General features: G+C 42.1%; 1 protein-coding gene and 1 pseudogene across 1 annotated transcript in view; one reads left to right on the top strand and one right to left on the bottom strand.

The window, feature by feature from the left end:
- The first annotated feature begins 3,195 nt into the window (after positions 1 to 3,195).
- The window catches only part of Atxn10 (ataxin 10), a 138,977-nt gene continuing 115,434 nt past the window's right edge, over positions 3,196 to 26,738 (top strand). Inside the window, exons 1-2 of the mRNA XM_050129442.1 lie at positions 3,196 to 3,621; positions 23,845 to 24,036. Of these exons, the coding sequence (XP_049985399.1) occupies positions 3,506 to 3,621; positions 23,845 to 24,036 (308 nt within the window). The 5' untranslated portion in view covers positions 3,196 to 3,505. The remainder of the gene's footprint in view (positions 3,622 to 23,844; positions 24,037 to 26,738) is intronic.
- On the bottom strand, positions 15,408 to 15,558 carry LOC126494176 (uncharacterized; annotated as a pseudogene).

The raw sequence follows: 26,738 nt of genomic DNA, 5'->3' as shown, positions 1-26,738 counted from the left end.
CCAAGGTAGTATTCCAGAAAATGGGATTAGAGGAGTGTTGGATAGTTTTATGTCAACCTGACACAAGCTGGAGTCATCAGAGGAGGATCAATTGAGAAATGCTTTATAAGATTGGGTTGTAGGCAAGCATGTGGGGCATTTTCTTAATTAGTGGCTGATGGGAGGGCAGTGGGGGTAGATCTTTGTGGATGGAACCATCGCTGGCAACCGGTCCTGAGATCTATAAGAAAGCAGGCTGAGCAAGCCGTGGGGAGCAAGCCAGTTAGCAGAACTCCTCCATGGCCTCTGCATCAGCTCCTGTCTCTAGGTTCCTGCCCTGCTTGAGTTCCTTCCTGCCCCTACTTCCTTCAGTGATGAGCAGTGATCTGAGAGTGTAAACCAAATAAGCCTTTTCCAACTAGCTTTTGGTCATCGTGTTTCATTGCAGCATAGTAACATTAAGAAAGGGGGATATTTTTTCTGGAAAATTCAATGCAGTTTTTGTTTCACAATAGAAGACAGGAAAGGGCGAAGACCTTCATATGTGTATTTTACTATCAATAGCTCCTCAAGACAAAAATTGGCAGGTTTGCCTTGCTAGCCTGGCAATAACACTCTGAACTGTCCTGAGCCCACTTGCCGGGTGACCTCATATCTGGCACTGAGTAAGTCACATAGTGATAGTTGTGGGATGGATGAATGTGGAGTTAGTGAAATGGAAAAGACTGATGACACTTGACCCTTAGTGCTGTTATAGTTACACATTTTAAGTGACATTAGTAATTGGGAGAGCTGTCAATCACAGCAATTTGCTCCAGTACCCTTGCTTCTTTGTTTCTCTCCCTTTAGTATGAGTTCCTTCAGGGTTGGAACATCTTTTGCCAATCTTTGTATGTCTAGTTCCCAGCTCAAGGTTTGACAACAATTCTTGTATATTAGAGTACAATCAGTAAAGTGTGGTGAATAGAAAATATATGGGTTATCAACATCTGCTAATTCTGATGAAATACATTCATTTCCTTTAAAAACACATTGAACTAGATGGTCCTTGGACTTCCCACAGGGCAGGGAACCCTGATTGCTCTTTGGGCTGACGAGGGAGGGGGACTTGATTGGGGGAGGGGGAGGGAAATGGGAGGCGGTGGCGGGGAAGAGACAGAAATCTTTAATAAATAAATAAATAAATAAATAAAAAACACATTGTTGCCTTACTACTGGCAATTTGAGCTTTTTTTTTTTTTTTTTTTACTTCTGCAGTGGTTTGGATAAGAATGGTCCCTGAAGGCTTTTGTATTTGAATGCTTAGTCACTAGGGAGTGGCACTATTTGAAATGATTAGAAGGATTAGGAAGTGTGTCACCCATGCCAGACCCAGGTACACGTTCGAGTCCCCCTCCCCCACACCTTTTGCCTGCTTCTGGATCAGGAGAGAGCTCTCAGCTACTTCTCCAGCACCAAGCCTATCTGCTTCCATGCTTCCTGCTATGATGGTCATAGACTGACCCTCTGAAACTGTAAGCAAACTCCTGATTAAATGACTTCTTTTATAAGTGTTTCTTTGGCCATGATGTGTCTTCATAGCAATAGAACAAGGACTGAGACAACTTCTAATTGTGTGTTTTTTCATTCGTGTGTGTGTGTGTGTGTGTGTGTGTGAATAGGGATGAGGGTCAAAGGACAATGTGTTGGAGTTGGTCCTCTTCTACCACGTGGTCCCAGGGTCATCAGGCTTGGCAGGGTGAGCTATTTTGCTGTCCCTCAGTGTTTTAAAACCTTGATGAGCTATTCTAAGTCCTTGACAAGTGACAAGTATTATCAGTAGATAGATGATAAGAAAACACAATGAAGCCAGCTTTCAGGGTTTGAGACTTGGCAACTGGTGACAGGTTGCTGCACCAGAGGGAGGAGCACAGATTAAATACTTAAATGTGAGGATTCAGGTCTTCTGCCCTCTCAGGGGGACCTTTTGCCTGGGACCCACCCCCACAAGGCCCAAGAGTATCTTTTCCTAGTGAGGCCTCTTTGTACCTCTTTGCCTTCTGCCCCACCTCTTATAGGGATAATTTGGTTTTGTGTGTGTGTGTGTGTGTGTGTGTGTGTGTGTGTGTAGAGACAGGATTTTTCTGTGTAGCACTAGATGTCCAGAAACTCACTTTGTAGACCAGGCTGGCTTCGAACTCACAGATGTCTGCCTGCCTCTGCCTCCCAACTGATGGCATTAAAAGTGTGTGCCCCCACCAGCTCTAGAAAGTACTCTTAATATCAGTCCCAGTATGGGGATATTTCTGACAAGCCTCCTCTACACAGATCCCCTATTGTGATGGTTAAGATTAATGGTCAGTTTGACAAGCCTCTGCGCATGTTTGTGAAGGATTATATAGATTAGGTTAACTGTGTGAATCAAATGTGGGTGGTACAATTCCATGACCTGTATAAAAAGGAGGAAGCCAGTGAGCACCAGCATTTGTCCATCTGTGTCTGCTTTCCGGCTATGGATGCGATATGACCAGCTGCCCCCAGCATTTGTGTCTTGAGTCCCCACCATGTTGGCCTGTAACCTCAATTTGTGAGCCAGAATAAACCTATCCTTTTTAAAACCGCTCTTTGTCAGGTGTCCTGTGGCTGCAACAAGAAACGAATATGCCTCTCCATGGAGACAGTTTTTCCCAGCCTCCTCTCCTGGGGGAAGAACTTCCTTCCTGGTTCTTTCCCAAGGGAACAGTTTTGTTCAGTTTTCTCCTCTGTCCAAGGTCGTCTTCCACAGGCTCTAGGTTTCCCAACGGGGGAACCTCCGTTGCAAGTCTCCCTCCATGGAGCGCTTCAAGCTAGTATCCCTTCCTTGGAGGGGGTCTTTATTCCAGGTTCTCTTGCAATGGGACTAGGTAGCCCAGCAACATATCATCTGAGGGGGACGCCTCTTCCCAGGTCCCCTCTCCCGGCCTACGCCTCTGGCCTGTATCCCCTCTCCGCCCTTCCCAAGGAGCCTCCTTCCCAAGACCCCTCCAGGGACAGCATCCATTATCCTGGGGGCACCGCTTATGCCTGGTATCCCTTGCCCAGAGGGAAACCTCTGCATCCGGGCCTCACCTACGGAGGCCCTCCCTCAGGGCGAACGTCTGTTCCTGACAAGACACCCTACCGCCCACCCTTCCCCGCCCCCTTCGGCTCAGTAGTCTGTCCTCTGCGGGGCGTGTTTACCCCGGCCGCCCCACTGAGAACCCGAAGACCCCCTCCCTCCTTCCCCACGCAGAAGCAGGACTTCCGCTGGACCCCCTCCCCTCAGGCGGGACTTCCGCCCTCGCCCCCTCCCCCCTCCTGCTGCGCTGCGTTGTCCTCTCCGCCTGAGGCGAGCCGGCTAGCTAGTCTCGCGCTCTCTGCCTTGCAGCGGCACGGGATCTGGGTGACGCGGGCTGCGGAAGCCAGCGCCGGGCGGATCGCGTCCCCGTCTCCTGCCCTTGTCGCCTGTCTCCCCCATCTCTCGTTCTTCTCTCCGCCTTGTCAGGCTCGGCTAAGAGCGAGTGGCAAGATGGCGGCGCCCAGGATGCCACCCTCCCGGCTGTCGGGCATCATGGTGCCAGCACCCATCCAGGACCTGGAGGCCCTGCGCGCCCTCACTGCGCTCTTCAAGGAGCCGCGGAACCGGTAACCGCGCAGGGGCTGCTGCCTGGGAGGAAGAGGATCCGTGGCGGGGTTCTGGGCTGGGCGGCTGGCGAGGCGGGGCGGCGGGCGAGACGGGCTCGGCCCACGCGCGGGTTGCGGCTCTCTGGCGCGCGCCTAGGCCTGCTCGGGACGATGGTTTGCCCGGGCTCGGAGGGGGCAGGCGGTGGCAGCGCTGGTCCCCAGGCTGGCAGTGAGGAAGCTGTTGGTTTGGCTCCTCAGGCGGGGCCCTGAGGGCGGGCGGTGGCCTGGGGAGGCGTGTTCTGGCTTCTGCCACTGGGTTAAAGGGAGATGCCCAGGAGCCTGCAGATCCGGGCTGGCTTCTTGACGTCTCCACATTGCCTCCGACCTTTCTATTTCTCGCCTTGAAAATGGGAAATCGGGTGCATGTTTTCAGTGCTGCGATGAAATAAGACGTGGGAACAGAAGTACGCCAGGCTGTCAGGTCCTGTTGGGTTTTTGTAGGATTGCTTGTGCTGCGTTTTCCCTTTCTGTTTAATGGAGACGATGTTGAAGGTGCCTCCTTAGTGGAAACGTAGTGAAGATTTAATGAGAGTGTGCCTGTTACATCTTCAGGACACTAACGCACTAAACAAGCGTTAGTATTTTCTTTATAGCAATGGCCTCCCCTGTAGCAAGCATTGTGCTTAGTTATTGGACTGAGAGGTCACCGAACCCTTGCTTTCTCGTGGAGGGAGATATCATGAAATCCCAGTGTGTGGACAGAGAGCAGAGTGGAAAAGAGCACATAGGTTTGGGTAGGTTCAGTGCTTTCTAGAACTTTCCATCTTAAAAAGAAACAAAACAGAATCGCGCTAATCCCAGCACTCGGGAGGCAGAGGCATGCCAATCTCTGAGTTCGATCAGCCTGGTCTCTAGCGTGAGTTCCAGGACAGCCAGGGCTACATAGGGAAACCCTGTGTTGAAAAACTAAACGAATACATAAATACTGTGCTGAAAAACCAAAACCAAACCAAACCAAGCAACCGACCAACCAACAAGGTAGATAGATAACCGAATCAGGCACAGTGGCGCCTGTCTTCCCTCAGTCCCGGCATTCAAGAGAACCGAATCAGGCACAGTGGCACCTGTCTTCCCGCAGTCCCAGCATTCAAGAGGCAGAGACAGATGGATCTCTGAATTCAAGACCAGACTGGTCAACATTGTCAAGGCTCCTTATCTCAGAACAAACAAACCAACCAACTACAGCAACAACAACGAAGGATGCTGTTCTGAGCCCTTTCCCATCTGCCGTCATAGTAGAAGGATGCACATCTAAAAGGTGTTGAAGGCTGCTGGTACTGTTGCTTTGGGCTTGTGGGCAGGATGCTGATCAGTGTGATCTGGGAAATAATGTTGGCTGATCTGATGCTTGGGCCTGTCTATACCATCCAGGACCTCTGCCTTAATTATTAACGATATATTGAACACTATGAAACAGTCTTTGCAGGGGGCTAAACAAATGTGACGTAACTCCTTTCATCAAACATAATAGAGGATTGCTGTGTAAGCGTACTGTGGTACAGATCTACACGGTAAAGATGCTGCCTCCCAGAACCAGCAAAGACGGATAACTGGAGAGGGCCTGGGAAGATGGTTCAGTGGTTAAGAGCAGTTAGTACTTTCCCAGAGGACCAGAGTTTGATTCCTAGAACCTTTCTGGCCTCTACGGTTATCAGGCATGCACGCTGTATACATGGACATCCACCCGCACATGTAAAATTACTAGGGCTTTGAGGGCCAGCTAGAAAAGACAGTTTCTGTGGAAGGGTCATATACTGATTTTGTAGAGTTGCAGAGAAACAACACAGATCATATGTCTGGGCCAGAGGAGACAGCCTATCTTTGGTTTCTTTTATGTAACTTGTTGAGAAGATGAAGATTCATAGCTCTCTTGACTTGGTCTGTTCTGAGAGGAGTTATGGGAAACCACTGATGGCTTCCTTAACAGAAGTGGTTTGATAAAATCTGTGTGTGAGGAAAGTCTTTCTGATCGCCATTGGAAAGAGGACAGAGAAGCTAGAGCGATGAAGCAGGAAGGGTGTTTCAGCAGAAGTCCCTATGGAAAAGTACCCAGTGGAAGGGCATTGTGGGGAAGGGTAGGACAATGATGAGGAACTCGTAAGATTGCATGGGAAGGACTCAGGGACCAACTGGCTTGTTGTGGGGTGAAGAGGAGAGTGATTCTGGGGTTTGGTTGCAGTTCTTGTGGAGCAGTGACCCTGTTTCCAGTGGGTAGGTGCTCGGGTGGAGAATGCAGTTGTGCGGTGGTGCAGAGTTCTTGATTCTGGTTCTGCTTTGTCACCTAATTGTTTTTTTAAGATTTAATTATTTAAGTATTTGGGTATTTTGTCTACATGTATGCCTGTACACTAGAAGAGGGCTTCAGATCTCATTATAGATACTTGTGAGTGGAAGAACAGCCAGTGCTCTTAACTGCTGTGCCATCTCTGCAGCCCCTCATTTGAGAGAGAGAGAGAGAGAGAGAGAGAGAGAGAGAGAGAGAGAGAGAGAGAGAAGAGAGAGAGAGAGAGAGTATGTCTTTTTTTTGTCTCTCTGTCTGTATGTATGTGCATGTGCACAGGTGCCTATGGGTCTCCTGGAAGTGGAATTACTCAGGGAGTGTGAGCCATCTGATATTGGTGCTAGGAACTGAACTCCAGTCCCCTCTAAGAGCAGCAGGTGCTCTTAAGTATGTTTTTGTGTGTCTGAGTAAATCTAGTGTTTTTAGCCCAGACTTCAGGTGTTCCAGGAGGATCTTTCCAGTTCTTAAAACGTTTTTTCCCTCTTTAAATACCTGCTTAAAGATTTGCTTTTAACTTGCCTTCTAGTTTGCTAATTTTCTTTTCTTCATCAAACCTGCTGTCATTGTGTTTTGTGTTGCAATTTTGAATTAATATATTTGTTTTTATATTTCTGTACTTTGTTGAAATTGATGTTCTCATTTAATTCTTAAACATGTTGGCTATAAAGACTGGATATGATAACTTTTTATTGTTTTTATCTTTTGTGTGTGTGTTTGATCATTTTGTTCTTTTTATTGAACTCTATTTTGTGTGAAAAAATAAAAGCCTATTCTGGCTCTAGTTTCTTTATAAAATGTTTATAAATGTAAAAAAAAATCAACTTAAAGCACATTGTTTGCGAGGAGGGAACAACTATTTGTCTATTGATTGAAATAAAATGAACCTTGACCTACAGCTCAGACCAGTCCAGAAAGATATTTCAACATGGAATATAGATCTCAATATCTAAGTATCTAGAAGAGATTAGTTTCCTTGTGACCTAGGCAAACTTAAAATAAGTCAGCCTCTTTTAGTAGTGCAACATAACGGGGTTTATTATGTTTTCATAGGTAATATCATTGTCCTTTGTTATTCACACCCATCGTTACCCATAGCTGCCCCACCTCCCTCACTAAGCATCATTTCTTATCTAAGATATAATAACATCCTATTTAAGTGAAATACTTTATCCATTTAGACTTAAAATTAAACACTAGATCAAAAGACAAAATGAAGGCCAGGCAGTGGTGGCACACACCTTTAATCCCAGCACTTGGAGGCAGAGGCAGGTGGATCTCTGTGAGTTCAAGGCCAGCCTGGTCTACCAAGTGAGTTCCAGGACAGCTAATACTACACAAAGAAAGCCTGTAAGAAAACAAAATGACGAGGCATATACTAAAGTATTTGTAATACATACATATATACATACACACACATACCTAATACTAACAAAAGATGGTTTCAGAATGTATAAAGTATTTCTACAATTCACTAGAAAGATAGTCCATTTTAAAAATTGGGCAAAACCTCTTGTGCTTTAATATAGATGTCCAATAGCAGTCAACCTTATTCAGTATTCAGTGGCAGCTAGTGAAAAGCAGTGAATGTCACAGTGAGATACCATTTTACACCTTTTCAGTTGGCTGTTATCCAAAAAGATGGGAAAGAACAAACATCGGTGAAGATGTGTGGAAATCGATGCCCCCATTCTTTGGTGAATTTGGGTGTTGAACCTTGGTCCTTGCACTTTTGAGTTAAGTATTCTGCTGCTGAATTACATTCCCAGCTCGAAATCGAATCTTTATACATTGTTGGTGAGAATGTACAATGTTGTAGCCAACATAAAACCAATTTGATGGTTCCTAAAAAAGCTAAGTGTAGATTATCATCAAGAAATTAAAGGAACTACAAAAAGATAAATATTATATGATTCCATTTATGGACCATAGGGCAAGTTCATAGGGAAGTGAAATAGAGGCTATCAGGTTTTGGGCAGCAAGGAATAGAAAGTTACTACTTAATGATTAAGAATTTCAAGTTTGGATATTTCAGGTTTTTTTTTAAATTTTTTAATTTTTTTTTTATTGAGAAAAGGAAAAAAAAAGTTTCCGCCTCCTCCCAGCCTCCCATTTCCCTCCCCCTCCTCCCACCCTTCTCTCCTAACTCCCTCTCCTCTCCCCCTCCCTCTCCAGTCCAAAGAGCAGTCAGGGTTCCCTGCCCTGTGGAAAGTCCTAGGTCCTCCCCCCTCCGTCCATGTCTAGGAAGGTGAACATCCAAACTGGCTAGGCTCCCACCAAGCCAGAACGTGAAGTAGGATCAAAACCCCGTGCCATTGTCCTTGGCTTCTCATCAGCCCTCATTGTTCGCCATGATCAGAGAGTCCGGTTTTATCCCATGCTTTTTCAGTCACAGTCCAGCTGGCCTTGGTGAGCTCCCAATAGATCAGCCCCACTGTCTCAGTGGGTGGGTGCACCCCTCGTGGTCCTGACATCCTTGCTCATGTTCTCCCTCCTTCCACTCCTCATTGGGACCTTGGGAGCTCTTCATTTGACTCTTATAAAATTAACATCTTGTTGAAGAAGCTATGACTTCAGGGTGTGCAGAGCTGATGCTCTCTGTGTGTAGTAACTGCAGTCTTTGCCCTCTAGCCCCCTGCACGAGAGCACACAGTAGTTCTCTGGAGAGAAAATTGCTGAGCCCCTTTTACACTACCTACTGGAAGTTTTCTTTTTTGAAGGTACATTTTTGTTGATTGTGTGTGTGTGGAAACCATATGACCTGTATTTTCTCCTCCTACTATGCAAGTCTCAGGAATCGAGCTAAGATGGTCAGGCTTGGCTGTAAGCGCTACCACCCTCTGACCCATTTTGTCAGACTGATGTGTTCTTTTGGGCCTAGGACTTAGTTCAATACAGCCTAGGGTTAAGTGTAAGGATACAATCTGCCAGTGGGTCACTGGGAGTAGTGAGGGCAGCAATCAGTTCTTGTTGCTACTTTTCTCTGTGAACCTTTACCTTGAGTAACAACTTTTTTTCCATGTCTCCTTCTTTCTGTGCCCACTACACCCTCTGGGAAGGTTTTACATTTTCTTGTACCTGATCCCAGTGATCTTGACTTAAAACCTGGTATCTTGATGATTTAGATAGTAATAGTATTAGAGATCTATGTGTCTAGTTCCTGGGCAGCCAGCATCTTTGGCCAGGCCCTTTCTGTGAAGTGCTCTGTGCTTCCTACTGGACACGGCTTTCCACGTAGCCTGCATGTGGGCTACAGTGTTTGCAGGGCTTTTTACCCTCCTTGCAGAGAGTCCCGACCTGGCTCTGAACCACAGGCACCACAAAGTGCAGGGAACATTTAGCCCTGTCATCCAGTTGGGATTGGTCACAGGATTCTGCTTTGTGGATTTGTTGGCTTTTTGGTTTCAGACTTGTCTGTAATGGAGTGTTCCCATTGAGTTGCTGTGTGTGAAGGTATATATCTTATTTATAGTTAGGCTCTACATTTTTAATTTTTATAACTGAACATACTGAATTGCTTAGAAAGAGGGAGGTGTTAAAGTGTGAATTTTCCTATTTCTTCATTTCAAAATGGAATGTCCTTTTTTCTCTTTACATTTTTATTAGAGTGGGCATGTTTGAGTTCTTTCCACCTTGGAGGCCATGGGAATTGAACTCAGGTTTTCAGGTTTGTTACTTTATTTTCCAGGCTACCTTGCTAGCTCATTATAATAGAATTCTCTTTCTCTACCAGTCTGTCCCTACTGGATAGCACTCTTTTTGAGGGCAGGAATCATTATATTTGGAGCATCTCCTGGCAGGTTGTTTTGATACTCAGTGAACATTGAGAACATTGAAGATAAACCAGTTGATGCCACTGAGAAAAAAAATCACTTGTACTTAACAGTACTAGTCAATAACAAGTATTTTTAACCCCGAAAAGCTGTTCATGGTACCGTGTTATTTGTTCATGTGTTTAACTATCTATATTGTTGCTTTTCTCATTGCTGTGGCCAAATGCCTGACAAAAAACAACCTAAGATTTTGATTCACTGATTATAGTTCATCATTGCATGAAGGCATAATGGTAGGACCTGTTGTCTAAGAGTTTCGATTGCTGTGGAGAGACACCATGACCACTGCAACTCCTAAAAAGGAAAACATTTAACAGAGTGGCTTGTAGTTCAGAGGTTCAGTCCGTTATCATCATGATGAGAAACATGGCGGAGTGCAGGCAGACATGATGCTAGAGAAGGAATGGAGAATTCTACATTTGATCCGAAGGCAACAGGAAGTGAACCAACACTGAGCATAGCTTGAGCATAGGAAACCTCAAAGCCCATCCCCACAATGACACACTTCCTCCAACAAGGCTACACCTACTCCAACAAAGCCACACCTTCTAATAGTACCACTCCTATGAGTTTGTAGGGGCCAGTTGCATTCAAACAACCATACCTGTGAAGCACTGTTCGCACTGTAGTGAGGAATTGGGGTAAGGGGTGGGGGTAATGCTGGTGCTTTATGGACTTCTCTCTTTTTTTTTCTCCTGCCATTTGAACATCATGTCTTCCTCAGTGAACTCTCCAGAGATACTTTCATAGACATGCCTAGACGTGTGTCTCCTAGAATGATTCCAAATCCATTAAATTTGACAATGAAGATTAAGGAAATTTGCCAAGTTTTGTGGGGCAACTATAATTTATACAGTAAAATGAACTGTATTTGGCTTGCTTCCAATACTAACAGAAATAGCACAAGTGTTGTGACATTACATTTGTAAATGCCGTAAACCTTCTTTATTTCTGTGTACATACACACTTGTAATTTTCTTTCTTTTTGTTTTATTTTTTGAGACAGGGATTCTCTGTGTAGTTTTGGAGTCTGTCCTGGAACTTGGTCTGTAGACCAGGCTGGCCTCGAACTCAGAGAGATCTGCCTGCCTCTGCCTCTGCCTCCCAAGTGCTGGGATTAAAGGCGTGTACCACCATTGCCTGGCTTTCCTTCATAATTTATTTACCATTTCAATTTTCATTTTGTTATGGTTTGAGTATGAAATGACTGTCACTACTCATGTGTTAAGGACTTGATTGCTAGCTGATGGGTTTTTGGGAATTGATTGGATCCTGATTGCTTTGATAAATAGATTATTCGCTTGATGAATTTATCATATGATTGTATTGTTGAGAGGTAGTAAAAGGTAGGAGGTGGGGCCAAGTTGGGAGAAGTAGGTCACTGGGATATGACCCTAGAGCAGTGTTCCTCAACTTTCCTAATGCTGCAACCCTTTAATATATTGGTGCCTCATGTTATGGCTATGGTTAAAATTAAAAAAAATATTTTTTATTTGCTAGTCTTGTTGGGCAGTGGTGGCGCACGCCTTTAATCCCAGCACTCTGGAGGCAGAGGCAGGTGGATCTCTGTGAGTTCGAGGCCAGCCTGATCTGCAAGAGCTAGTTCCAGGGACAGGCTCCAAAGCTACAGAGAAATTCGCCTGCCTCTGCCTTCCGAGTGCTGGGATTAAAAGCGTGCACCACCACCACCTGGCTACTCTTATGAATTGTAAAGTAAATATTTTTGGAGGTAGAAGCTTGCCAAAGGGGTAGTGCCCCACAGATTGAGAACTGCTGCTATGTTATGCTTTGGTCCTCGCATGTGTTTCCTTTTCTTTGCTTCCAGTCTGCCATGAGATTCTTCTCTGCTGCATGCTTCTGCCAACAGGATGTTCCCCTTAAGCTTACAGGGCCAAGTGACCATGGGCTGAGTATACATACGCTCTGAAGTTGTGAGCCAAACTAAATCCTACCTCTTATAGGTTGTTTTTGTTAGGTATTTGGTTATAGTGGCACAGATATAATGATAATATTAGAAGTCTTTTCAATCTCTAGGCCTGTGTCCTGTAATTTTGCCTCTTTTCAAGACCATCACAGAGTATTAAAAGCACTTAATTACCTGCCATTCCCTCAGAGACAGGTTTCCTATTTAACTCTGTATTCCTAATTCTTATATTCACATCTAGCACATAATGGGCATTTGATAGTATTTTTATGATTTCCTTGAACCATTATATGTAAAATAAAAGCACAAAAGAGACTAGTTAGGAATATGTAGGAAACATCAGTTATGACAGATAACTGATTTCAAGAGATAAAGAATGACTTGTGATTCTGAGTTGCTTGCCTAAATATATTGACTAACTTTCATGAAGAAAGCAAATAATTAAACCTTTCAGAGGGTAGCATACCACAGGAGTAAAATAGAAATCTGTCTGTGTACACTCATACACTTGGATTTTCCCTAAACATTACTGAGCCTGTGGCCAGCAAGTCTTTGAGTGATCTAGAAGAACAAAAACAACACCTCCCCCACAACAAAAACGCAGACACGTCATCAGCTTAGATGCCATATGGCTTTTTGACTCAGCCATGATTCAGTTCAGTTGTTTGAGAGAACATCAAGTTCCTCCATAAAAGGAATTATGTGATGGCAGTCTCCTTTATTTTTACCTATGCTGTGAGCTGGAATACACATGGAGCTATTTGGTAAGGTGTCTGACTCAGCTTCAAATACAGAAGTGCTCAACGTGAGGCCACCTCTCATATGCAGTTTTCTCAACTGGATGAAGTAGTCAGGAAAGAATTTGAGTCAGCAAATCAAAACAAATAAGGGCATTTTAGTTCTTTCATCCTTCCGGTCTTTTGTAGTGGTCAGTGACTCAAGGGCTTGGTCAGGGATCTGTGAATGTGGATACTGAAGAGCAAAGGAACCCTGGGATTGTTATTCAGTTGAACCAGGTTCTAAGTTAGGCCATAAGACTAAATAAGCTGTAATTAATGTGTGAGCGGTATTTCTCTATTGTTGCCACCGAGAAGTTATTGTGTACAACACCTAGACTAATGACTAGCTTATGATAAGAACAATTTAAACGTTGGCTATTGTCTCTGTCCTGGTCACCATTATCATGATCATGATCACCACAGAGAATAGAAATTATATCAAAGGACATTAAAGAAGACTTACATGATGAAATATTAATATATTATTGAAACAGCAACAACAAAGAACATATTTTTCCCAGGTTGACCTGTGAACTTAGTGCCATTCAAAAATAACATTTCAGTAAACATTTTGTTAGAAGTGCTACTCAGCTTCTGAGGACAAGCCTTTCCCAGAGGTTTTCAACAATGGGAGGTGTTTTCTGTCTACTGCATTTTGTAGCTCAAGAAGGGCTAGGTACTCCCCTTGATTGTCGCCGGTGGTGTCAGACTTCTCTCCACCATTCTTGTTCTTATCAGTCTCTCCATCTGACTCTTGTTTTTTTTTTTGTGTGTATACATACATATGATATATACATACATATATATGTGTGTGTATATTATATGGTGTCTGTGTATGTACTTGTAGGTGTTATGTCCGTGGAGGCCAGAAGATGAGCTAGGGTTACATGCAGTTGTGAGCTGCCTATAGTGCTCCCTTCCTCTGTAAGACCAGCCAACACTGGTAACTATTGAGTTGTTTCTTCAGCCCTTTTGTTTGTTTTTTGACATGATCTTGGTTTTGTAGTCCTTGCTGTCCTTTAGCTCAGCCCTTTTGCCTTAGCTCCTAAATGCTGGGATTACAGACTTGCGCCACCTTGCCTGGGTCCCTTCAACCAACTTTTTGTCCATGCTATGACAGTATGCTTGTTGAATCAGTATTGCAATTTAAATATCTGTGGCCACCCCATTCTATTCTTGAAAAGTATAGTTTTAGCATACAGTAAACTGTGTATTGCTTTAATTGTCTTAAATCTTGCTCATTTCAGTGTTTGCATGGGCAATCCTTTCATTGCTCAACCGCATTCCCTTGACTGTCAGTGAATTCAACTCCCAAGTCTTCTCTCTTTCACATTGCCACGTGTTACACCTTATCTGGACCTTATTTTTAATCCAGCTCCTTTCTTCGTGATCAGTTTCAGTAGCCCCACTTCTGACTACTTGACTTGTCTTTTCTCTAGGACCCTACTCTAACCTGCCTATTGATTCTGTTTCCTATCTATCCCTCACTCTTTGTGCTTCATTGCCTTCCTAATTTCACATTTCTCTTTTTAGTTCTGTTTGGGTTCATTGATCTAAGCATTTCCTTACATCCATGGAATTAAATTCCACTTGTTTGTGTTGTTACCCAAATAACTGAATGAGGCTAGAGAAAAAAACAGTCATTTTAATAGTCTTTTTAAATTGATGATTGCCATGTATCAATGCTGATTGGCCTTCAGTTTTTGGTAAGTCATAATTGTATGCATTTTTGGGGTACACTGTGATGTGTTGGTATCCATGTAATGTGAAATGATTAAAGTTTAACATAAACATCAACTCTCAGATCTATCCTCTTTTTTTTTTTATAGACCATGCTGGCCTTGAATTTATAGAGATACACCTGCCTCTGCCTCCGGAGTGCTGAGATTAAGGGTGTGCGCCAAAACTGCCCAACCCTTTGAATACCATTCTAGGGGAGGGAGACTGGGGATCAAACCTAGAGCCGTGGGTATACTAAGCATGGGCTCTACTACTGAGATACATACCCAGTTCAAAGCAATTCATTTGTCTATTTAAAATGTCCTCCATATACAGTTAATGTGAATAAATATGAGGAAAGTAATGACAAAAAAAACCAACTAAAACCTATTCTTAAGTATAGCAATATAACTTGCATATTAAATAATTATAATAGAGTGATTTGATATAGTTTTAAACAAGAAAGAAAGAAAAAATTCAAGTTACAAACCCCCACCCCTTATAATAATTTTTTTTTAAATCACTTTTTCTGAATGGGTCAATTCAATAAATGTATTCAGTGACTGAGTGTGTCTCGTTCCTGCTACATTACTGGTCAGTGGAATTCTAAATAAAGCACAGCTTTCACAGTCACTGCCTCAGAGGACTAACACATGTCTTCTTTTGGAGTGCAAAGGTGGTTCTTGCTACTTCAGTACATAGAAAGCTGAAGTCACATTATCTACCACAATTGTGTTAGAGTTGAAACTTTATATCTTTGTTCATGATGTTTTATTTTGGAGATAGGTTCTCACTCTGTAGCCCTGATTGACTTGGAATCCATGATGCAAACCAGGCTGGCTTCAAACTTTGATAGATCTGTCTCCCTCTGTGTGTTAACACTACTGGCTAATGTACTCCAGCCTTCTTCATACCTATTATTACCCTTTTTAGATCTGCTGCTAAACTTTTAGACTTCCCCAATTTATACTGTTTGTATATCTACACATGTACATTTTAGGCTAGGATCTGTATATGAGAGAGAACATGTAGTTGTTCCTTTCTGAGTCACCTCATTTAATATTAAACTTATGAGGTCCATTAATTTTTTTTTGAAAATTTCAGGTTTTTTTTTTTTATAGTCAGGTGTTTTTTTTTCTAACACAGTAAGTAGAGAATGTTAGTTATATATATAGTTGCAAACCCACCATTTTTTTTTATCAGTTCAAGAATGAAGGGGGTGCCCTATTCTTGGAGATAATACAATGCTCATCAGTGTGTACAGTGGATGGAGAAAGCTTTTATTTCATCTCCCTATTCCAAAAATAATATATTGTCCTCAGTTAGATACTATACTGGGTCCTAGCCAAAAAGCCAAGAAACAGTGATTTTTAAAGTTTATTTTATTTACTGATGAATAATACTACAAATATGTACCATATTTTTCTTATCCTTTCCTTGGATGGGCTTTTATTATGAATAGAGCCACAGTAAACATGGATGTGTGTAGTAAGAGCTGCGATCTTCTTCCCACAGCCCAGCTCCTGGCCGCCTGGGTAGCTTATACCCCGAAATAACAACACACAAATTGTATTCTTTTAAACACTGCTTGGCCCATTATATCTAGCCTCTTCTCGGCTAACTCTCACACCTGGACTAGCCCATTTCTAATAATGTGTGTAGCACCCCAAGGTGCGCTTACCAGGAAGATTCTAGCCTATGTCCATCCTGGGTCAGAGCTTCATCGTGTCTGCCCGGGAGAGGGGAGCATGGCGTCTGAGCTCACTTCCTCTTCCTCCCAGCATTCTGTTCTGTTTACTCCACCCACCTAAAGTCTGGCCTATCAAATGGGCCAAGGCAGTTTCTTTATTAGCCAGTGACCTTCCTCCATCAGTTGTGCAAGTGTCATTGGTGGGGTATGGCATTTTTCAGATTCATTGAGCTCAGGAATGGTGTAACTGGGTCATATGGTAGTGCTGTCTTTTTGAGTAATGCCCAAACTTATTTTCGTATTGGCTATATTAATTTACACTCCCACAGCAGTGAATAATAGTTCTTTTTTCCCCATATCCACTCTCACGTTTGTCAGATTTCTTGATAATAGCCATTTTGACTGGAGTGAGTTATCTCAAAGTGCTTTTAATTTTCATTTTCCTGATGAAGAGGATGTTGAACCTCTTTAAGAATAGTTATTGGCTATTTGACTTTTTCTTTTGACAAGTGTCTGTTATTTTATTAGCCTGATTGTTGATTGGCAGTTTTGTTTTCTTGGGATTTAATTTTTGTAGTTCTTTGTAAATTCTGAATGTTATCGCCTTCTGATATTAGCTGATAAAAATGTTTTACCATTCTGTGGGCTCTTTGTTTGCTTTGCCAATAGCTTTATTTATTTTTGTTTGTTTATGTTATTGCTGTGTAGAAGCTTTTATTTATGGAATCACATTTGTAAATTCTTGGGACTAGTTACTGTGCTATTGGGGATTGTTGTTGTTCATTTGTTTGAGAACATTCTTGCTGAGCATTCATTCTATTTTCCTCTTGTAGTTTCACTGTTTTAGGTTTTTAAATAAGATACTTGATCCATTTCCAGTTGACTTTTGTATAGGGTAAAAGATAAGATCAATTTTTTTTTCTTCCACAGGTGGATATCCAGTTTTGTCAGTGCTGTTTGTTGAATAGCTAGTTTTTCCACTGTATGTTTTTGCCACCTTTGTGAAAATAAGGTGGCTATTGCTTTTTTTTTTTCTGTTTCTTTCCAGGTCCCCTGTTCTGTTACTATAGCTCTGTAGTATACTTTGAGGTTGGGAATTGTAATATCTCCAGCTGTCTTCTTTCCTTAGATTCTTTTGGGGCTATTTTGGACTTTTATAGTTCCATAAAGATTATTGGATTGTTTTCTCTGATGGGTATTACATTGAATAGATAGATTAATTTTGGTAGTATAGTAATTTTCTTCATGTTAATTCTACCCATGCAGGAACATGGAAGGTCTTTCCATGATCTGAGTACCTTTGGTTTTCTTTTTTAATGCTTTGAAGTTTTCATTGTGGAGGCCTTTCACTTTGGTTAGGTTTAACCAAACTAACCCTTGGGTTGTCTGTCTGTCTATCATCTATCTTTTATTACCTATCATGTACAAGGTCTTGGGTCCCAGCACGGGAAAAACAATCAAAATCTGATTTCTGCCTACTTGCTGGCCTTGCCATATCTTCTGTTTCTGTTCCTGTGATCAGTTCTTTCTTTCTTCCTTTTTCTCTTTCTATTATTTACTTATTTTAGGTTAATGTACCAAGTGGGTTTCATAGACATTTTCATGCATATATATCCTTGTGCTTTTGTTCTTTTTTTTTTTAAAGATTTCTTTATTTTATGTATATGAGTGTTTTATCTGCATGTATGCCTTTATGCCAGAAAAGGGCATCAGATACCATTATAGATGGTTGTGAGCCACCATGTAGTTGATGGGAATTGAACTCAGGACCTCTGGAAGAGCAGCCAGTGCTCTTAACCACTGAGCTATCTCTCTAGCTTCCGACGGCCTTTTTTTGAGAAAAGATTTTTCTGTGTAGCAGCTCTTGCTGTCCTGGAACTCTGTATGTCAGGCTGGCTTTCAGCTCACAGAGATCCGCCTGCCTCTGCTTCCCAAGTGCTGGGATTAAAGGTGTGTGCCACCATTGCCTGGCATCTTAGTAATGTTTTACATACATTCTTTTTATTCTTTTTGTTTATTTATTTCATGTATATGAGTGTTTTGCCTTTATATGTGAATGTGTACCATGTATGCCTGATGCCAGTGGAGGTCAGAAGAAGGTATCTGGTCTCCTGGAGCTTGAGTTATGGATGGTTGTGAGCCACCATGTAGATGCTGGGAATTGAACTCAGGCCCTCTGCAAGGGCAGCAGGTGTGCTCACTGCTGAGCCATGTCTCCAGACCCTTAAATACATTCTTTCTCTGCCTAAAACTGAAAAAATTTCCAAGGTTTGGTGGTTGTAGTCTCCTGTATGTTATAAATCTCCCTGAAACTGCTTTTTAGGTATGCCTATGGATTGCAGTTGTCACAGAAAGTACACACCCCACTTTTGGAGTAGACCATCCCTCTCCTTCGCCGCTTTCATACCAGCACTGTCCTGAGTTGTCTGGTACACAGACTCCTTTCCTGGTTCTTGTATCTGGTATAGAGCTGGCTTTCCGTCTCTGTGCTTCGTCCTTTCGTTTGTCATGATGCCCTTGAGCTGCATTTGCTCTGATGAGGAAGAACTGATTGTAATGAGGATGATAGGAAAGGGGAAACCATGGTTTTGTGGGGTCCGGAGAGGACTATGGTATGTTAGGAATCTTAGTAAGACAGGAGTTGCCAGACCTGACCCACACCTGTTTTATTATGGCCTATGAGTGAAGGGTTGTTTGTACATTTAAGTAGTTGCCATCTGAAAGTCATGGGAAATTTAAATTGTGATGTTACAAGGTCTTGCTGTGTAGGCCAGAATGGCCTTGGAGCTTGACATCCCTGTTTCTCAGCTTCCCAGATGGTGGATATTACAGCACAATAAGCCACACGCTTGGCTATAATGAAGTTTTCTTTTTTAAAGATTTGTTTATTGGCTGGAGAGATGGCTCAGTGGTTAAGAGCATTGCCTGCTCTTCCAAAGGTCCTGAGTTCAATTCCCGGCAACCACATGGTGGCTCACAGCCATCTGTAATGAGGTCTGGTGCCCTCTTCTGGCCTGCAGACATACACACAAGACCAGCCTGGTCTACAGAGCTAGTTCCAGGACAGGCTCCAAAGCCACAGAGAAACCCTATCTGAAAAACCAAAAAAAAAAAAAGACAGAGTATTATATACATAATAAATAAATATTAAAAACAAACAAACAAACAAAAAACTAAGAAGAGTGGGGGGAGGGGGAGGGAAATGGGAGGCTGGGAGAAGGCGGAAACTTTTTTCCTATTCTCAATAAAAAAAATAAAATAAATAAAATAAAAATAAAAAACAAATTAAAAAAAGATTTGTTTATCTTTTAATTAGGATTATGTTTGGGAGGATGTCTGTGTCCAAGAGTGCCAGTGCCTTCAGAGGCAGATTGGTGTTGGAGCCCCGATCTGAAGTTGCAGGTGGTTGTACGCAGCCTGATGAGGTGCTGGGAAGACCTCCCGTCCTCTGCGAGAGCGGGAATCATTTTTAACCAGTAAGCTGCCTCCAGCCCTGGCACAGTAGGGTTCTATTGAACTTAGCCGTGTTCATTTGTTTCAGTGGCATCTAAGGATCTTTCTCTGATAAAGGGCAGGGTTGATAAGTTGTTCTGGCCGTCAGAGCCTGAAACATTTGCTGAGATGCTCTTTACACACAACTTCGGTGACCCAGCAGAATGGATTGTTAGGGCTGCCAGGGACCACCTGGTCCTGGATGGGAGAGGAGAGTGTAGAATGCACAAAGAAGAGGCTTGGTTTTGGGAAAGGTGGAGTCCAGAATTTTGCTCTAGGCTCTTTGTGGCAGTTGATATATATAATTTCTGCTTTTGATCAGCTAGACCAAATCAATAGGCAAAGTTTATGGTTTTATGTAACAACCAGCAATTAGAAAAAAAATCTATGAGCTTTCAATTATTTTTCTTAGCAACAGTGGTTAAAATACTCTAAATACATGAGCCAGTTATTTTTAATGCAGTGGTAGGTATTAGAATAATTCTTAAACAAGTGCAATAGTCTTAGTTGCAGTTACAATGTCTAGCAGTTAGTTTCCTTTTCAGTAGGAGGTCCACTGATAAATTAACTGTAAAATGTGTGTACATATGGTATATTAGGCTTGTCTAACCTGTGACATATAATCACAGGTAGTTTTCTTTAATTTTACTCAAACAGGACTTGCCAAGACCAACAAATGTGTTGAAACTTGAAGGAAATGAAATTCTACCTTTTGTGTAACTCAAAGGAATTTTTTGTCCTCTAATACAGCATTTCATTTCTACATTGTCTTCAGGGTATGCATTCCTATCTAATAGGAACGTCTAACGGCTGAAGTTTAATTGTCTCCATAAGCACTCTGCCTTCTGCGAATGAAGTAGCTAAGCTTCTTAAAGCCTTTGTGAATATTTTTGTTAGTTTGGTTAAAGTAGAACTGACAGCGATTATTATTAATACTGTTTGTAATGTAGGGACGACTGACTGATCTTTACCAGCTATTTCATTGTCGTTAATCATTACATATTTAGATGCATTACATTGTCCTGACTGTGAACACAGACTGTGCAGAACTGTAATGCCAAGTAGTTTTCTTTGAAGGCTGTGGAGAAGGGAGAGTAGTGGGAGAGGTGAATGCTTTTACTGTTGTTGAGAAGAACATCTTTGTCCTCATCTAATAGGTAGTATTCATGTTTGCATTATTTCAGGTAGGATTAATTGAATCCATAGCTATTTGCCATAAGACTCTGCAGGAATTTTTTGTCTCAGCTTTTGTAGAGGGAAACAAACATTTAAGGCATATTCTCCATCTTTGTGAAGTTTAAAATACAGTCGGTTTGAGCTATAGACTCTCCTTAAAATTAATCTGTTGTAGTAACAAATGGGGAAGGAGAAATGAAATATGCTAAATAGGAATCACAAGACATCTGCCTACATTAGAGCCACGTCTTGCAAGGTGACTGCTTTTCTAGTCTCTGTATCTAGAATAGTGGGAAGAAAAAGAATTAAGTTAATGTTTCTTAGGTACTGCCTCCATGTGTACCGACTTCCCTGGATAACATGGTGCAGGCCTGGACCACTTTCCTTGTGCCAGATGTCCTTGTTGTTTAAGGTAGAAATTTGAAAATCTGTTAGTGGTGCAGTGGACTAGGGATACAAGAGCCAGCTTGTCTCTAGTTTGCAGGAGTACAGAGTTCAGGGCGTACAGATGGGAGTGGTGGATGAGTTTCACCAGGGATATGGTCTTCAAGAGATTTCTGAAAAAGGAGATGTTTAGGCGGAGGGTGTAGCTCAGTGGTAGAATAGTTTCCTTAGAATAAGAACCACAGACCAAGTTCTTGAGGGCAAAGAACTGGGTGGGGACAGTGTGACAAGTGTATGTTGGTGGAAGGGCACAGAACGTTGGGAGTGCATGGCGCTTTCAGGAACCCATGGGTCTAGAACCTGGGGACAGCAAATAATAATGATCACTTTCCCGAATTATTTTTTTTTTCGTTCTACAAACACAAGTTATTTTGTATCTGACATTTGTTCCATGTGAGCTTACTGTGAAGGAGCTATTTATGGTCATTTGGGTTTCAGGAATCTTTGGAAGGATCTTCAGTTCCATTTTATTTGTTGCTATTAAAGTATAATAAGGACCCAGTGCATCCATGACAAATGGATTTGTAAAACTGGGAATTATATTTGTAGGTTAGTTAATGAACTTAACTGTTCTATACATTATAGAACATCATTATTCTTGAGAACAACTATCTTCTTCAGTCTGTCACCCTAGTTTATTCCAAAACGTGTGCTGCTTCAGTTGTCAGTTTTTAGTAAAGCAGGTGGTAAGAGGTCGAGGGATGCCTGGTCTTCTAGGAAGACTGTTCCTTGTGGACAGTGGCATCTGTGAAGGACCAGCTGAAAGAATTAAGACTGGCTCCATCATCACAGGTGTGAGTCACACCTCTTAGCCACCTGAGGAGAACAGAGAAATGACTGTAGATTATTCCAGTTGTAGAACTGTTTTCTTACTATTTTTGCGCTACTAAAGTTTGAACCTAGAATTTTCAGTCAAATATGGTGCAGCAGCCCTTTATTTTTATTTGTAAGACCAAATAATAAATGTTGAAACTCTGCATCAGAACACATACAGGTAATTAGATTTAACTTTGTCGTGGAAATTTGTGATACTCTTGTCATCCTCCAATGCTTCACCCTCTTGAGTATTTTCTCCAGCATATTCTTAATCCTTAATGCTATCACGGGAGTGCTAGTAAATGTTCATTTTTAAAATTTTCCTGCCGGTATCATCAGCAAAAATGTGTTACATAAATGATTGCTTGTTATAGTTGTCGAGGCAGGTGAATTTCACTTTTTTGTTTGGTCACTAAGTTGCTAAAACACTGGGTGCAAGTTTTATGACCTGTCCGTGGAGCTAGTGCTGACTGGAGGGACGAGGGTGCAGGCAGATGATTGTGTGTGTTTCTCAGTTTCTAATTAGTTAATCAGTACCCTGCCTCTTTCCTAAAACAAGTTTCAGGTACCTTAAAATTAAATAAATTTTAAAAAAGATAAGGGAAGAGGGTAGAGTTGTAGGTCATTGGCAGTTGCTTAGCCTGTGGGAGGCTCTGAGTTTTGCCTCCTGTTTATGTCTTAGAAGAGATAAGTGAGGAAATTGGGGAGAAGAGAAAAGCAGATAAAGTGGAATTCAGACTGTTGTGAAACACGAGCTGTATACTTACTTGCCTCTGGATTTATCAAAGATACAGCCATAGGAAAACATAGAATTTCTGTGTCTATAAGACTGAAAGATACCACATAATACATAAGAAGCCATGGCTGTGTCCCCTGGTCCTGGAAAGGAAGGGACATTTATGGAATGTCTTTGATGATGTCCAGGCAGCACAAGGTTGTTATTAGTTTGGAGTTTCTGTGGTCTGGCTTAATCCTGTCATTCTACATTGAGGACAGAAGAGAGTTCTCAGAGATGGTCAGGACTGTCCCTAAGAGTTTCTTAAATATCTGACATATCTAACTGCTAACGTGGCAGGTTTTCTTCAGTCTGTTTGTTTATGTATCGAGACAGAGTTTTTCTGTGTAGCCCTGGCTGTCTTGGAACTTGCTCTGTAAACCAGGCTGACGTTGAACTCAGAGACCTACCTGCCTCTGCCTCCCAAATTCTGGAATTAAAGGCGTGTGTCACCCAGTTTTTCTTCTGTCTTTAAAAGCAGATTACTGTTTCTTTAGGGGATTTATGAAATGAGGAAATTGACTTTCATTTAGGTACCAGATTACACCAAAAAAATTTTTTTTTCCATCTTAAGAGCCCTGGAATGATAGTAGGCTATACTTCTGCATGAGAATGCAGCTGTAGGTCATCTTTCTGCTGGACACTCATCCTCATGGGAGCTGGCACACTACAAACTTCTGTTCCTCTCTCCTACCCTCTCACGTATAAAGTTTGGTGTGGTTGTTGCTGGCTTCATGGGATCTAAAGAGAAGAGTGACAGTGTTCTCTTGTCCTCTCCATAGTCCTTCTAGAATATTGTTTCCCATAACCCAGTGCAAGGCCCATAGTGGGTAGTGGCAGATCCATAAGCAAGAGACTTCATCTGTACTGGATTTGGATTGTCCTGGGGAATGCAAGTACTGGAACCAAAGAACTTTAATTGGAATTGTGGCTCTGGCATTCATTGGCCAGGTGATGTGGGCAAGCAACTCCTTCTCTTACATTGCCCATAGAATGGAGAGGACAGGGTTAAGACATTTCAGTGGTGGAGCGAGAGAACACATGTAAGGACGAACAGCAGTGCCCCACATGCCGTGGCTACACAGTCTGCACTGCAGCTCATAACTTCTGTTTCATAATGAAGGAGCTGGAATAGGCAAACCTAGATTCCCCTGCCTCTGGAGTAGGTAAAGCAGTGTTGGGGATGGGACTTTTGGAAATCAGTCAGTATATCCCATGCACCCCCAATCCCGGTTATAACAACTCTATCTTTTTCCAGGGAAACAGCACCCAGAACGATCTTCCAGAGAGTCCTGGATATCTTAAAGAAATCAACTCATGCTGTTGAGCTGGCCTGCAGGGATTCTTCCCAAGTGGAGCACCTGGCTTCCAGTCTTCAGCTAATCACTGAATGCTTCAGATGTCTTCGGAATGCGTGTATAGAGTGTTCTGTGAACCAGAACTCTATCAGGTAGTGACACTCTTCCCCCTGAGTATTTTTTATATGTTGGCTAACGTTTTGGCTTTATAGTATTACCTGTTGTTTTCACAAAACTGACTTTTACCTCTACAGGAAAACATCCTTTATTTCTTGTATTCTCTTGTTTAACAAGAGGGATTATTCAGCTTTCCTGTTCGTAATTTGTAACTTAAAATATTTGATACTTCATATGACAGTGATTTGAGTTTGGCATTGGTTCCATATCTCTTGGTTTGGCTTGCCCAAGTTCACATGTAGTTTTTGGCCTTCTTTTAACTGTAAATGTTTCAGTTAGCCTGTATTTATGTTGAGCAGGAATATTTCATAAGTTCCTGAGATTATCTGTTTTAAGACTCCAAGCTTGGAGCCCTTTCCGTCTGTCTTAGGCTGTGTCTGTTTTTGAGAAGTGTTAAGTACTGATCAGAGGATGCTCTCTGTTGCTCTTTATGTTGTACAGCTTTTACACCTAGAACTCAGCTTCTTTCCCTTGCTTTTTCTTTTCTTTTCTTTTCTTTCTTTTTTTTTTTTTGGATAGGGTTTCTCTGAGACAGGGTTTGTCTGTCTTGAACTTGCTCTATACCAGGCTGGTGTCCAACTCAGAGATCCACGTGCTTCTGCCTTCCAAGTGCTGGGATTAAAGGTGTGCACTGCTGTGCCTGGCTTTCCCTCTTACTTTTATAGAATCAACTACTATTAATTTTTTTAGGAATATTTTACTTGAAATGAAGTTGGAAGTCACAAGCAGGATGTTCACCTTTCTTTCCTGGATTTTCATCTAGACAGGGCCTCGAGGCCTCTCCATCACTGTTGTGATGGGTTAAGTTGAGCTGGTCCAGAAGACATTTGATTTCCTTGGCTGCTTAGACAGTCTTATACCTGAGGCTTTGATATGATTAATGAGATTTTTAAGATGAAAGGAAAAGAGGAAAAGGTGGTGTTGTTTTAACGTCAATGCTAAAACAAACCTGCCATCTCTTTATAGAAAATGGATAGAAATGGCAATAATCCTGCTAATAATAGTTAATACTTTGATTTTTTAAATAATTAAATTTTAAAACATTTTTAACGATTTGTTTTTTTATTTTTGTGTCTGTGTATCTGCCACATATGTATTATGGGTGCTCATCAAGTCCAGATGGGGGAGTGGGATCCTTTGGAGCTGAACTTGGATCTTATAGAAGAGCCACAAGTGCTCTTAACTGCTGATCCATCTCTCCAGCCCAATACCAGTATTTTAAAACATAATGTTATGTTCTGGAAACATTGGCCAGAATGCCAGTTTCTTTTGTACTTTCCCAGGTGGGGGAGGGCAGGGACTTGAAGCTGAGGGTTCCACGGTAGGGTTCCCTCAGTTTTAGTAATTCACAGAACTCAAGAAAGGTTTCTGGTCATTATAAAAGGTATGTACTAGGAACATCCAGGTAGAAGAATATGCACAGGACAAGGTATAGGGTGGGGGGGTGATGTTTCCGTGTCCTCCCTGGTATGCCTGGTATCCTTCTGGCAGTTTGATGGACTCATCAACCTTCAGGCGGCCCCAGACTCCAATGTTATTTTTTTTTAATGGAGTTTTCATTATATAGACATGGTTAATTTAAATCATTGCTTTTGGGTATTGAATTCAGTTTTCATCTTGCTTGCCTCTCTGAGACTGAAAGTTGGGTCTTTTGGCAGCAAGGACACCATTCTGAAGCTGTGTCTGAGTTGCTTTTAGAGCATAAACTCAGATGTGATCAGATGGTGTTCCTATCATTCAGGGAAGTATAAGGGTTTTAGGAACACCACACCAGGTGCTCAGGACAAAGACCAACCACAGATTGCATCATTACTGTGTCTCTTGCCAATATAAGGCCACTTAAAAACAAATAAACTGATAAGGAGTTTAGGTTCTTTTGCTATCCTAGTTCACCCATTGATCTTAAACATTCACATTATTCATGTTCAAAATACGTTTTTGTGCTATCCTAAGGTCTCCCACATTCTAAACCCATTATAGCGTCAGCTTATGTTCAGAATGCCTTCTAGGCCTCATTAGCTACAAGTCCCACATCTAATCCTCTGGATTATCTAAGTTACATATGAAACTGTATAGTGATCCATCTTGGGACAAAGTTCCTCTTTATCTGGGACCCGTAACACTAGAAAATAAGTATCTTTTCTCAAATACAGTAGGCAGAAGATCACAGTACACTGGCAGTTTGAGGCATTTCTTTTTTCTTTCCTTTCCTCACAGCTGTAGGATGTTGTCCAAGGACTCTTGGCACTACATAGCAGAGATCCCCATTCCTGTAGTCTCTAATAACATGTTCTCATTTCCTTCCAAACGTTGCCAGCTGTGCCTTCATGTGTGTGTTTCTACCAGAAGTCTGTCTAAGGCACTGTGATTTTTGTCCATGTGTCTTAGGGTTCTTTTAGCTTTTGCCCGCTGACCAGAGTCTCTCCCCTTTTCAGGGATTTGTACAGCAGCCCCCCACCAATGCTTTGTCAGAGATCTGTGTCACTTTGCTTTTGTTACAGTGACATACTACCAAAATCTTAAATACAATACATTTATTATCTTATGAATTGGGAGTTTGACAGTCCATAAGGGGTTGGCATAGATAGTACTTCTTTCTAGAGGCTTCTGTGACAGAATCAGTTTCTTTGCCTTGTCAGCTTTCAGTTCTACCATTTTTCTTGGCATATGGCCTCCT

Source organism: Alexandromys fortis, unplaced genomic scaffold, assembly GCF_014885135.2.
Source record: "Alexandromys fortis isolate MF-2015 unplaced genomic scaffold, M_Fortis_MF-2015_v1.1 scaffold_28, whole genome shotgun sequence".
Taxonomy (NCBI): Eukaryota; Metazoa; Chordata; class Mammalia; order Rodentia; family Cricetidae; genus Alexandromys; species Alexandromys fortis.
Note: the sequence above shows the minus strand (reverse complement) of the source record. Positions and strands in the feature narration are given on the sequence as shown.